Below are 15,182 nucleotides of genomic sequence, written 5' to 3'. Positions count from 1 at the left end.
GAACAACTCACACCCACAGAGTTAAATCCAAATTGCATGGAATAAGCCACAACTGATCGGATCATGGACACGCAGATCAAGAACACTTGACAACAAAGGATCCAACTATAACGAGTTGTCAAAGCAGGCCAACTCCTTCACTAGGGCAAGTGGCTCACCAGGGACCAAGTTCAGCAGAAGTTTCCTCATCTCATGGAGGAACTCAATGCGATGGGACCATTGCTTCTTAAGGGGGGAGGAATGATCCAAGTGAATATTGGTGGCCACCTGCCTATTCCACTTGGACCTCCAACACTATCTCTTTCAGTTTTTCAGTTTCCTTAGTTGTAGCACAATTTACTATTTTTCACAGTTTTTCGGGTCCCGAACTTTTGGAGCCGTTTTGAGGCCCTAAACGACGTTTTTAGGGAAAACAGAGAGACTAGAAATGTCCCAAATTGGCTTGCCAATTTGTTTTTGTCTTTCTCTTCGAGATCTTTGAAATGAGGTATTATGATAGCCAAACGGAGATTGTATGCCAAAGTTACGACCCCGGGAAGTTGATGTACCATTTTACCCAAACGGAGACCACAATTTTGGTGCTTCATCTCCTAGGGTTAGATTTTTGGATGTTTAGGGTTTTCCATTGTTTCTCAATAATAAATAGGCCTTTCAGCCTCATTGTAACACAGTTCAGAGGCATGTAGCTGCCACATCTCTTCTCAGAGATAAGCTACCATCGCCTGAGCTAATCTTATTTCCATTTTGTTTGTAAGCATATTTCAGTATTTGATATTAATGAAATGGAGTGTCATTTTTACTTGCACCTTTGTATTTATGGTTATATTTGTAATTTGTTGCGTTCCCGTTTAAATCCAGATCAAGGTTGCCTTCTTACATGGTTTTCTTCAAGAAGAAGTATATGTTGAACAACCTCCAGGATTTGAAGTTCACGACAAAAACACCCATGTGTGCCAATTGAAGAAATCTCTCTATGGATTAAAGGAAGCCCCCTGTGCTTGGTATGCCTGTATTGACAGTTTCTTGATAACACTGGGATTCACAAGGAGTAATGTCGATCGAAACTTGTACTTCAAAGTGGTCCAAGGTATGCCTCTCATTTTGGTATTATATGTTGATGACTTATTCTTGATAGGTGCAGAGCCTCTCATTCTTGAACATAAGAGGGAATTGGCTACTGAATTCGAGATGAAAGATCTTGGTTTGATGCACTATTTTATGGGACTTGAGGTATGGAAAATACCAGGCGAGATTTTCCTTGGGACTTGAGGTATGGCAAATAGCAGGCGAGATTTTCCTTTCACAAGGAAAATATGTTGTGAAACTATTAGAGCGATTTGGCATGGTAGAATGTAGGTCCTTGACTACACCTATGGAGATGAATTTCAAGAAGTTATGTGGAGAGGTTGCTGGACTAGACCTAGCAAACCCTTCCAAGTATAGACAACTGGTTGGTGCTTTGATGTTCCTCGTGAACACTAGCCCCGACATATGTTTTGTAGTTAACACTTAGAGCTAGTTTATGGCTAAGCCTTACTATGTACATTGGGTTGCTGCCAAGAACATATTGAGATATCTACATGGGATTATTAACCTTGGACTGAGATATGTCGTTGGAGCTATTAGACTACATGGATATACAGATGCAAATTTGGCTAACAATGTTGTCGACAAGAAGAGTACTTCTAGATGTCGTTTTAGTCTCAGATCTACCATGATATCGTGGATGAGCAAGAAGCAAAAGTTTGTAGCCCTTAACACAATTGAGGCTGAGTATAATGCAGCTAGCCTGGCAAGTTGTGAAACAATTTGGTTGAGGAAGTTCTTTGGAGAGCTACTTGAGCAGGTCCTGGACACGACAATTATCTATTGCGACAACAAGAGTGGGATTCGTTTGTCAGAAAATCCTATGTTCCACAACAAGTCCAAGAATATTGAGATCAAATATCATTACATCCGAGACATGGTGCCAAGAGGAACCGTGAGACTCTTTCACATCTCGATAGATGAGCAGATAACCGATATCCTCACCAAAGCTTTGTCGAAAGGGAAGTTCTTGTTCTTCATAGAGCAACTTGGATTGGTTGAGATGACCCTTTCGAATAAGAGTCCTAGTTGATCAAGAACACTGAGCAATGCTCTTCCCCCCTGGTTGAGCTCCCAGGGTGAGGAATGGAGCTGGCGAGCTCTTGGGGATGAGAGACCTTTGACTGATAGGATGCAGAGACCTGAGATCTCCCCTAGTCAGAGTATGCCCTAATTAGCATCCTGCGCACTTTGTGGGATAACCTCCCCATCTGGACAATGGGATGAGGAACTTGGGATAGAGTTTGATCCCTACCCCTTGCAGTATAGGTGGATCTCGCCCAAGTTGGTGGATGCAAGTGTTCTACCATTCGACTCTATAGGGTTAAGATGGATGATCAGGGACAACAGGGCAGAGTGTGATCCTTACCTTTTGTAAATTAATCTCACCTATTTTCGGGGATTTTGGGATAGAGAGTGATACCTACGCATTAGGGTAGGTTGATCTCACCCATTATCTTTAGTTTTAGGTGGTAGCCATGGCTTCCCGATGGTGATGATTCCGGGTGGCAGCTGAGCCTCCCTGACGGTGTTGGAGTTAGGGTGGTAGTTGGAGCTCTCATGCAACAATTCTTTGTCTTTAGATTGAAGAGTGTTCAACATGAGATGAGTAGAGAAAAGCAGAGATGAGCAGGGATACACATGACATGGTGCCAAGATACTTGTGATGATCACATGATGTGGTTGGAATTTCTCCCTAGTTGAGAGGGAGTGTTAATTTGGCAGCGCAATGACAAATTCCAACCATTGGACTAAACTCCTCTTTCAGAGAGGACCAAAATTGACTTTTGAAGCACTTGATTTGGACAAGGAAAAGTGTATTTTTGAAGTGAAGCCCACAATGTCAAAATTGTCAAGGTTAGTCCAAGGACAAATTATCCCTCCTCCAATGCCTATAACTTAAGGACACCTCAAGCTCATTTGGACATCACATCAACACACTCTTCTTCTCTCTCTTGGTTTGTTTGGTTCGTACAGGTCCGAGGTAGCTAAATTCTCTTCACATATGCGAGGTTCTCTTGGGCATTTTTGACTTTATGCGTTAACCTTTTCAGCTGGATGGTTTGACCACAGTTTGATTGAGTTTGACTTCATGTTTTGACTTGCTTTGAGTGGGAAAATTTCGATTTTCAAAGGCTGAGTAGACTGGCACAAAGACCGAGAAAATATGGGAAGTTTGACCAAGTGTTGACCGCAGACTTTGACCACAAACTTTATCCCTCTTTTGACCGAGTTTGACTGTACTTTTGTTCACTGTTTTAGGTTGACTTTAACCAACAATTAAGGCCAAATTTGTGGGCTATTGATCACGCTGCTAAAGGACTGTTTTGATCTTTGACTGATCGCTGGTTAGGGCACACATTGCTGCAGCTGACTTGGACAGATTTGCACCTGAGTTTACTCTCTCTCTTTCTCTTGTCTCTATTTTGGATAAATTGCTTGGCATATTGACTTTATTGGATATTGGATATTGGTTTTGAATATTGACTAGTCAAAGCTTGACTTTTACTCTTGGATGACGTACTCTCTCTGCTGAACAATTGAAGACAATCTAATAAAAGAAAAATTGCAAATGGTTTTCCCCCATGTGGGGTTTTTCGTTGGTCATTAAGCAAATATTGTGTCTCTTGTCTCTTGGTTGTCTTTCATTGTATAATTGTTCTATCTACTATTGCACTATTGTTATTGGTTAACTGAAGAAGTGGAAATAATAATTTGGATGCTATTGGAAATTGTTGAAGTGATAGTTGCAGCATAGAACAATTCTTGATGAAAATTTAACACAGAGGCTAGTTCGATTTAGTTGAGAGGGAGATCGATTCAACAGTTAGAGATCAGGAAGAGATCCAGGAGGTAAAGCAAATCATTCCCAGAGGCAAAGTTAGGCAGAGAGACAAATTTCAGTGAGTTCTGGAGGTAGTGCAAAAAGGGCTTCCGCAGAGGCAGCGTAGAGGTTCATGCAGGGGTTTCGAGTAGCCCAGACAGAGCTAGTTTGGGAGCTGAGATCAGTTGTTGGGTGACACAAATTGTCTCACTAATATTTTAGGCCAGATTATTTCGCTGGAGGATTGCCAGTTTGAGCATCCAGAGATTGTACTTGGATTTTGCTACTATATAATAAAATAAACCCTCATCTACTGCATTGGTTTTCCCAGTTTGGTTTTTCGAGGGACTTTTGTCCAAAAATATTGGTTTCATTTTTATTGTGTGTGTGCATCTATTTTTCTCAGTTTCAGTTTATTCTCTGCAGCGTAATTTTTTGTGAAGAATTGCAGTGTGATTTATTCGTTATTTGTCGTAACAAATAAACTACATAATTAATCAGTTAGAAGAATAAATACCAGTTGCTGCATTGCAAGGAATTTTCACATAGCTTAATAATTGGTCCTTGTGTTTGTCCTAATGTCTAGGGTTGATGTATATTACCATGATAGGTCATATCTAGAGTCTATGAAATTTGATTAGGATTTTCTAGGAATTTTTTAAATAATTGAAAATTCTCGTAGAACCGAATTTTTAATTAATTTTCTATATAATAATGTATGTGGCATTGAGAAATATTGGTGGCATGTGAGTGCTCATATTTCATACTCAAAGCTCCAACATTATCCTAGTATCCACTTTGGAGGCAAAAAATGATTGTTTCCCCATGAAGACTCACTTTTACTTATAGAAGTGGAGAAAAAGATAAGAAAATTGCAAAAATTAATAAGTGGGGGACATATTAAAGATGTATTTCCAAGTCAAAGATACAAGTCAAGTGACATGGCATTGAAGTTGAATTCAAAGCTGAATTTAAGGTTGATTTGGCCGCCACATTAGAAGGTCAAGTTCATGGCCAAGTGGGGCATGAGTTAGCTGGCCCACTAGGTTGAGTACATGGCCAACATAGAGGCCGAATTACGAGCTATCGCTAGGCACGAGTTGTAGCTTTGTTAGTTGTCAAAGGGAGCTGAAGTTAAGGCCTAGTTAGGCCAAGTCATATGGGAGTTAACTCCCCTTTGATACACCTGTCTACACTGCTGGTCCAAACATCTCCCACACTGCCAATTAGTTGAGATACGCAGGCCAGATCTAGAGATCCCATGCACAACATGTAAAGATATACTTGTTTGAGGTTTGATGACACATGTTTTTCTTGTTAGAGTTATGTGGGGGACTTGTCTCTCTGACTTCCTATTCTTCCACACTTGGAAACCATAACTGATACGTTGATGGTAAAGGAAATAGTATGCAAAGCAACAAGGAGTTTAACACAACAATTCGTTGGCACAATTGGGTAGTCACACAACAATCTCTTCTACACTTGTAATTTGACTTGTCTTTGGGATCTCTGTCATCCTTGCCACTGGTTTCACTTCTTCTTCATTGGGATTTGCTCCCAAAGATTTATAAATGTAACCCATTTTCTCTCATTCTAGAGGATGGAAGCTTGGGAGCTTGGGTAAACTCTGTTGTATTTTTGCTATATTGTCAATAATACAAGAATACTTTGGAGGTCAATGGTCCATTGCTTTGTGTGGTTTTCCATGTGCTTAAGTTGAGGAACCTTGTTGATTTTACACTATTTGTTTCAAGTTGGTAATCTAAGCTTGATAGGGACATTGTTGTCCAAGGGAGAGAGTAGAAATTGCTTGTTATTCTTTTGAATTTTTGCATTCTAGATTTAACTATTACATGTGTTTCTAGGTTGATAAACATTTTTAGTTTATCGTTGTGAAAATTTCACCTATGTTACTAATCATGTGGGCAAGATCTTATGTGTTATTTACAGGTGCTTCAAGCTTGAAGTGGGGAAGTTCTTGGTTGAACCATCCACCTTCAAGTATCCTAAGGATCATTAGTCTAACGTGGACCAAGAACTTTCAAAGGGATTTCAAAGAACCCCTCTCTCTCACTTCTTTCTTATAAACACTCTATCATCATTCTTGGTTCTATTCTCAAGTATTATATTGAAATATCTAGCAAGTTAAAGTATTATATTTCTGGTTCTCCCAACAATCACAAATCGACCAAGAAAAGATAATGAAACTCAGCTCTTCTTGCAGGTTTTAGAGTAGGGTTTTCCTTTGATTTATTTAGATTTTATTTAGATATTTTTGGGACTAATCTCTGTGCTAACTATTGCGAATGTCCAAAGTTGTTTTTGGCATCTTTCTCTTTCCATGGTTTGCTAATTTCTTGTAGATCTTGTTGTTGCTCAAATTGTACAAGCAAGATGTGATAACAATCAGGGTAGGGGTTGTCACTCTGATCTTTGCCCTCTCTATTCTAGCAGTCTCCCAACAACAGGCTATGGGAGGTAGTACTTATGAAATGTAAATATGAAAGACCCGTCGGCAATGGACAAGTCCGGGAGACACAATTGAATGGCCTAACAACTTGGCTAATTCAACAAGTTTAGCGATTAGATTAGATTACTTTGAGAGACTACTGCCTTAATTGAGTCAAGTACTTGCTTAATATAAATTATTTACTAAGTCACTAGATGAACAATAGCTGTTTTAGGATGCTTCACTATCATATATGAAATGCAACACCTAAAACTAAGTGAAGTGGAAGATCTTGGTTTATTTTAAATTAGATGCCTATTCTAAGTGAATCCCCCCTCTTAACTATTTTGAAGCTAGTCTCTAGTGTAGGTTGTGAGAGAGAAACCCAGAGGAAGATAACAAAGATAATATTAATGATACTTCCACTAGAGTTCTAACCACCCAATGGCTCTGGTGCTGCAGAGGCTATGGCTTTGACCATTGCAAGCTCACCATATTAACCACAAAAGAGGGTCTAGGTTTCACAAACTAGGTGAGAAAGGTGGTCATATCTTTCAATCAACCAAGCTTATGCTTGGAGGTAAATTAATTAGTGCAAAGCTAATCCTAGAATGCAAATACAAAATATGAGTGATTATCTTAAGGTGAAGTTGTTAAGTGTCTTAAGTACTTAGAGATAAATTACAATGATATTCAATTTGAAACTATGAAGTACTTAACAATGAAAATAACAATCTTCACCACAAGAAAGTGCTCAATGGAACAAATAGATGCCACTAAAAAAATGATATGAAGATCACGATAGATAATTGCTCATGAAATGACTATAAATAAACCAATTCAATGCTTCTTTCAACAATGCCAATTAGATGATGATCTTTAAACACAATTAGCAAATTCTCAAAATTACTCGGATTATAACAATGGAATGTCAATTAGATGAACATAACTAGCAATTCAAGATTACTCTTATCACGATTATGATTATAAATTCGAGTGCTTTAAGAGTGACTTGATTTGTAGAATTATAAACTTAGATTTGAAGCTTGCTTGCAAGAAGTCAGTAAATCCACAAGAAACAATATAACCAATTATCCGTGATAGCAATGGCAAGTAAAGATATTCCTTAGAATCAATATCACAATGATGCTAGTTATCGATGAGAGAAAAAAGCATTCACCAACAATATTATTTTCTAGAGCAATAAACCAATCTTATGCAACTATCACCAATCCAATTTATTTTTTTAGAGCACTTATGTTTATTAGTGAGGATGCAAACAATGATATGCTTTTGCAAAGATGCAATGAAATGCAAAAGATGACAGCCAAGAGATAATGATTGCAATAGTAAGGAAAACACCCAATTTCACTAATAAACACACACTTAAGATGCTAAATTATTTGAAAAAATGGCTAAAACACTTAAGAAACATTAATGATTCACTATAGCCCAAACGAAGATTAAATCCACCATATAAAAACTAGAGATCCAAGCAACAGTGATTCTTGCCCAAGTTTGTGAACTTAAAGGCCAAGGACCGAAGTACCTGCAAATGCTATGTATTTATGTCAAAAAATAATCTGTTAGATCACATGGGGAATCAAACCACCTAACATTAGCCAAAACTATCAATAGTATGATTTTATCTCCATCTAATGAAAAAACAGATCTTACCGATATTCAACACAACATAGAGATGCTCGAAGTTAACGCATACCACAAATCAATAAGTAAGAACACCTTGAATTGCACCCCAAAGTCTTTTATTATGATAGAAAGAATAGTTCTTAGCGAGACAATAGTTTACACAATGCTTCAACAACGATTCTAGCCAGAGATCAAGATGACTAGAGACTCAAATGACTCTTTTATAATTTATAGATAAATCCTCTAAATGGAAAAATAACAACTAGTTTCTTTGACCATTATCAAAATAATCTTGGTCGTTGATAAATACTTCAAGATCTTTTAATCTTGGCCCTTGATTTCTTACTTTTGAGGAATTTTCAAATTTATCATTTAATTCTATTTTAATTAACTCAAAATTAATTATTTATAGTTAATTTCCTTAAAAATTTGACTTCGACTTAAACACCAAGGTTCAAGGGTCCAAATTTTCTTGAAAAATACAATATTATCTTGATGGAAGACCTTTAAAAATTGATTCTTTGAAGACCCACGAAATTTTCCTAGACAATTTAATTTTGACTCTAATTAATTAATTTTCTAGCTTAAGATTTAATTTTATTTTGCCAATAAAATTTATTTAATTTACACTTGAGGGGATTAATTATTTTTCCAACCCTCTAATACATATGATTTTTCTTTTACAAGACTCAAAGAAGGAATACACATCTGTCTTAGACCCCCAAGACACATAATTCCTCTGCGATTCAATATGATCTAGTAAACCAAGTGATTTGTAATAAAATAATTTAGCCAATTAACTTAAACTATTACCAAACCACTTTTACATTAGACTAGACTAACACATTATGACTCACCTAATAATTCGACAATAAATTTCACCCTAGCTTTGGGGGTTTAAGCTCGAGGGGTAAAACTCTTCTAATTAGCTGTGTCAAAAAACATAGGTAATCAGTAAGGCCAAAAAACCTCCTAGAATAGAATTCATCATCAAATTATAGGCTTACCTAGGTTGTTATATAGACTCATGGTTTTACTAAAGATCATTTACAATATATAACTTGCAGAATGGAAAGACCATGACACACGGATTGCTGACATGTGATTCGATCCTTGTTGGAAAAGTTGGTATTTATGCTTCTTTGGAACTTTGACAATTCGAGTGCAACGGGTCAAACACACTCCATGTGATGGCCACCAACCACACACGAACATACCCAATGCACACTTCTCTTTTTGATGAACACACGCGAACATATGCGAATTGGTCAATTCATTTTTTAAATGGAAAATGACTTACCAATGACTAATAACTAATGTACTAGTCAATTTTGGTCTATAAATAGAATTGTTGAAGATAGAAAATCCTCAAAACTAGGAAGTGAGAGACACCGAGGGTAAATAGAATTGTTGAAGATAGAAAATCCTCAAAAATAGGAAGTGAGAGACACCGAGGGTAAAATTGTTGAAGATAGAAAATCCTCAAAAATAGGAAGTGAGAGACACTGAGGGTAAATAGAATTGTTGAAGATAGAAAATCCTCAAAATTAGGAAGTCGATAAATAGAATTGTTGAACATAGACAACCCTCAAAAATAGGAAGGAGACACACCTAGGGTAAATAGAATTGTTGAAGATAGAAAATACTCAAAAATAATAAGTCTATAAATAGAATTGTTGAAGATAGACAACCCTCAAAAATAGGAAGTGAGAGACTCCCAGGGTAAATAGAATTGTTGAAGAAGGGTAAATAGAATTGCTGAAGATAGAAATCGTCAAAAATAGGAAGTCTATAAATAGAATTGTTGAAGATAGACAACCCTCAAAAATAGGAAGTGAGAGACACCCAGGGTAAATAGAATTGTTGAAGATAGAAAATCCTCAAAAATAAGAAGTGAGAGACACCGTTATTAATGGAGAACATGGATGGAGAAAATCCTAGCATTGTGGTCCTTTTTGCTTGGTCAAAATGGGGCCATGTTAAACTTTTGCCGCTTTGCAACTAAGTTGACATTTTTATATACTTATTTATTTTGCTTATTTTTTATATGAAAAAATATGAATGAAAAGGATTTTTTATATTGCAACATATTCGCAGCTAGGTGAAGTCCTTATAGTGGGTGATTTCAATGCTAAGACTGCAAGTGAGCAAGCTAACATTCTTTGTTGTAAAGATGATTGTGACCCTATTTTGCTTACAAAAGAAAGTAATCATCAGTGGGAAAGAATTTTAAAAGACAAGGGCTGCAATCTTTGGTGAACAATTGCTTACTCTATGTGGGGCCTTTGATTTAGTCATTTGTAATGGCTTGACTAGATGGGCAAAGTCTGGTAATTTCACTTGCAATACTTACAATGGAGCAAGTGTGATAGATTATGTAATTTGCTCGCATGGTTTGTGTGAGAAAATGGAAGAAGTTTTGATTGGAGATCAGCTATGGGATTTGAAATCAGATCACAAACCAATTTATTTATGTTTCTCTTGGATTAGAAAGAAACAATTAGAGTCAAAAATTCAGCATGTCCAACAAAATCTCCCGTAGGGCAAAATTCTTTTGACCCTAGAAAATTGTAATACCTTCAAAATGACACTAGAGAAGCTCTTCGAGAAGAAGAAAATTACAATTCACAGCCTTCATAGTCATGAATTAACACATTTAATTCAATTCGTATTTGCAAAGTGCAAAAGCGCAAAAATTAAGAAGTCTGAAACAAATTGCTTTCCGGTTAATGCTTGGTTTGACAAGGAATGCAAAAAGGCAAGGAGAATGTTGAAAGAGTCACAAGGATAACATAAAGCTCAAAGCTTACAAGCAGTTATTAAGCAAGAAAAAGGTCAATTTCATGGTTTCAAGGAGGGAAGAACTAATCTTCCTTGGGAAAAATAATCCCAAATAATTTTGGAAGGAGCTCCAACCGAAAAAGATACAAATTGGAAATAATATTACAGCTTGTAAATGGTTTGACTATGCAAGACAACTCTATGAGCAGGTTCCCAAGGTTGACCCTCCCCCCTTGGTCAACACTAATACTGAACTCTTCACGGTACAAGAGGTAGAGATGGGTATCAAGAAGTTGGGTGTTGGAAAAGCAAAAGACTTAGCTGAACTCCAAGCAAAATATCTAAAGTGGGGCTCAAAGAGTCTTGCACCTTACATTACAAAAATATTCAACAACATCACTCAATAAGGGCTCCCCACAAATTGAACAACTAGTCTGGAAATACCTCTTTTCAAGAGCGGTGACGTCAATAATCCTTCTAATTATAGGACCATCATGATAAACCCTTTGTTTGCAAATCTATATGGAAGCATGCTAGAAAACAAAATTAGCAAGTGGGCAGAAGAAAGAGATAAGCGTGCTAAAGGGCACGCAGGTTTTAGACCTAAACATTCCACAGTTGATCATTGTAGCAAGTGGGCAGAAGAAAGAGATAAGCGTGCTAAAGGGCAAGCAGGTTTTAGACCTAAACATTTCACAGTTGATCATTGTATAACTTTAAGGCACATCATTGAAAAAGTTTGGGAGAAAAAAGAAGAAGTCTTTTGTTGCTTTGTTGATTTCAGAAAAGCGTTTGACTTGGTACCTAGGGATAAACTTTGGCACAGAATGGAGGAACATGGGGTTCCTAAACATTTGAGAGCAGTTGTGCATAGACTGTATGAAGAGGTGAAAGTCAAAATTAGAACTTCAATAGGCATTTCTGAAAGTTTTAGAAGTGATATCGGGTTCAAGCAAGGTTGCCTATTGTCTCCTACCCTTTTTGGTTTATATATCAACAAGCTTGAGTGGTTAATTTCACAAAGGGGTGATGGTATCTATTTGGGCAAGTTTGTTATAAGGCTTCTTTTGTATGCATATGACCTTATTCTGATTGCTAAATTGGCTCTTGGTTTGCAAGAGCACTTACTAGCCCTTGAGCATTTTTGTAGAAGTGTGGGGATTCAAATCAATATCAGCAAAATGAAAGTAGTGGTCTTCTCTAAGAAAAGAAAACATAAGCAACGTAAGTTCTACTTTGAAGGCAACATTCTAGAAGAAGTTGCGGATTACAAATACCTTGGAATTGACTTCAACAAAAATCTAAGCTGGAATCGTTGTAGAAATAAAAGAACTTTGGGGGGTTGGAAAGCATTTTATGCTTTTCAAAATAGGTGTAGAGAGGCAGAGTTATGGGACTGAAAAACCACTCAAACTCTTTTTGGGCTTCTAGTGATTCCGGTTACTCTCTATGGTTGTGAAATATGGGCTAGCAATACATCCGACATGCAGTGGAGATAAATTGAGAAAATTTACAAACAAATTTGAGATTAAAAGTGCAGTTCCTTATGATATCTTGTTAAGTGAAACAGGGACTGCTCCTATCTGAAGCAATTGCTATAGTGCGAGCGATAAGGTATTTAAAAAAAAATTGAGCAAATGGAAGAGGGTAGATGGCCTAAGGTTGTCTTTAATGATAGATTGTGCAAAAGAAAAAAACATGGATGCAGAAAAATAACAAATGGTTTAGTAAATGGGGTATTTGCTTGAACGCGTGTCCCATAAACAGCGAAGAGATAAAAGCTTTTGTTATAGAAAAGTTCCACAAACATACTTGGGATAAGGCGCTAGGAAGAAAGAAAAATTACTATATTGAAGTGTTTAATCCCACTCATAGTTATCAACCAAAAGCATACATAGAGGCCAATATCTCTTGGACAGCCAAAATTCTTATTGCATCAACTCCATTGTGAAACAGGTTGCTGGAAAAGGCCAAAGGAAGTGTGGGAGGAAAGAGTATGCATTTTTTGTTCTTCCGGAAAAGTGGAAACAGAAAAACATTTCATTTTAGAATGTGAGGCCTTCAAAGACAACAGGGAAAGTTATGCAGATATGCTGGCAGTTAGCTCTTGGGATAATCTACTTAGCGAGGGGTTTGTTGAAAAGTTGGGTGCATTTATTTTGAAGTTTCACAAAAAAAGCGCTGAATACATCAAGCAGATGAATAAGCAATCTGTCCCATAGGCTATCTTTAGCTTCATGGATGTTAAAATAATTTCTTTTTTCTTAGGATTTGGGCTTCTGCTAAAAGATTTAACACTTCCCGAGTTTTCATTTCTCAACCTCCTGAAACAGTGTTGCTAACTCACCGTGCATCTCTCTCAGAATGGTTACTTTGGTCAAGTTTAATTTTTACAAACCTACAAATCTTGAAACCATATCCGAGGATATCGGGACTTGTGAGGACCTTATAGAATGGTTCCTTATTCCATACCTTCTAGCAGTGGCTAAACTGGCACCCTATACTGTATACTTAATATCATGCGAAAGCGACTCTTTAAGTTAGGTAGTTGAGAAAATGCCTCTCATGCCTGGCCCCAACGGAATATTCTGTAGAAGTGATCCCTCTTCTAGGTAGCTGTAGTGCCCCATAGATTAAAAATCCACTTGCAACCTGATTATAAACCCAGCGTGGACATGTGAAACTTGATAACTGAAGGAATGCATGGCATTTCCGTTATACTAGCTTCCAGTCTTAATTTCAATCTAGACAATAATACAGACTGCTTGAAGCACATTCTATATAGATAATTTCTGGCAGCCAGAGGTGAGTTCATGTCATTTATCTTCATCCTCATGCATTATGATTTTGGGAGCACTTGCAAATATAATGTACTCATGTCGTCGTGTATTTGTGTCTGTAAAAGATCACCATTTGTTAATGGTAAAGAAATAAAGGTGCAAGATGCAGCACATCCTCACTTACATTTTTATTTACCGTGTCCAGTAAACTGGTTTCTAGCTATTGAAAGCACAAAATACTTTTTATTATGAGTCGAGATCTTAATCACCAGTTTCTTTTTTTCAGTCCACATTCGTGGAGATAATTTGAATTTGAAATTAGCTAGCTGGTTATTGGTTCAGTTCTGAACTAAGCTAAAAGGTCTTGTTTGCTACTCATTGCCGAGAAAACGAGAACATTTGTCCACTTCACCTTAAGTACACTGATTTTATGCCTTTTGACGAGATTTTTGAATGATTCATATAATCAGATTTAAGTGCACAATAAATGATAATTTTCATCTTTTTCATGTTAATCAGGGCAGCAAGAATTGGTACGAAGTTAGAGTGGCTTGAAGATGGTGGTGTCAAAACAATCATGGGTCCAATTTCAGCGATAAAAGTTGATTTATCAAGGGGCCGCAAGATCTGGTTCAATAGCATGGTGACTGCTTTTACCGGCTGGAAAGATTCTCGGAATGATCCTGAGAAGGCGGTCACATTTGGAGATGGGACACCCTTGCCACCAGATGTCATCCTTGATTGTCTCCGAATTTTAGACGAGGAAGCTGTTGCCATCCCTTGGCGCAAAGGTGATGTTTTATTGTTGGATAACTTGGCTGCTCTGCATTCTCGACGCTCGTTTGAACCCCCTCGTCGGGTATTGGCTTCTCTTTGTAAATAGCTATATCTAAAACAACTTTAGATATAATTCTACTCTATGTGCATCTGAACAGTATTAATAGCAGAGCCGGCAAATAATTCAGATGCAAATTTACTGAGTAAGTCTGTCCCGCATTTCGACTCTCGTTTGAACCCTTTGTCGGTTAATGGCTTCTCTCTGTAAGTAACTGGCTAAAACAGTTTGTGGATATTATTATTCTCTATGTGCGTATGAACATAATTAATAAAAGCCGGCAAATAGTTCACATGCAGATGCAACGAGCATGCCAATTTGCAAAGCTTTATGACATCCTTATTGTGCAGTTAAACTCATTTATCTTCCATGTTTTCGCTGTTAAATTTGTATATATGGTAGAAATTCTCTCACATTTGCGAGTGGGGGGTTCTTCTGTTAAATTTTCTGTAATAAACGTCAAGGGCTAACCTTATTTCTTTGGAAAAGAAAAATCTAATCATTTTTTCTTTTTACTGGAACAAGGCTGACAATTTTCCATCTTCACGCGGTTGGACGGTAGGACCAACCCTTTTTAACACGGGTAACAGATCCTATTCGAATAGAGCTCAGTGAGTTAAGAACCATACCCGAGCTAGCTTGGCTATAATAGGACATTAACTGACCTCAGTCAAGTCAGACTATGTCCTGAAAAGTCATACCCGGGCTTAGATTGTCAGATGGCGTCCTGCTACAGGACAAGCTAACCAGCTAGAAAGACCAAAAAAGTTCTACCTT

General features: G+C 37.3%; 1 protein-coding gene across 1 annotated transcript in view; it reads left to right on the top strand.

Moving 5' to 3' along the window:
* LOC149259037 (clavaminate synthase-like protein At3g21360) overlaps nt 1–14,703 on the top strand; it is a 42,033-nt gene extending 27,330 nt beyond the window's left edge. Inside the window, exon 3 of the mRNA XM_089417248.1 lies at nt 14,090–14,703. Within this exon, the coding sequence (XP_089273374.1) occupies nt 14,090–14,453 (364 nt within the window). The 3' untranslated portion in view covers nt 14,454–14,703. The remainder of the gene's footprint in view (nt 1–14,089) is intronic.
* The last annotated feature ends 479 nt before the right edge of the window (nt 14,704–15,182 follow it).

Source organism: Pinus tabuliformis, chromosome 6 (assembly GCF_031772625.1).
Source record: "Pinus tabuliformis cultivar Carrire ecotype Pingquan chromosome 6, CPIR1, whole genome shotgun sequence".
NCBI classification, from domain to species: domain Eukaryota; kingdom Viridiplantae; phylum Streptophyta; class Pinopsida; order Pinales; family Pinaceae; genus Pinus; species Pinus tabuliformis.
This window is presented reverse-complemented; position numbering and strand designations above follow the sequence as displayed.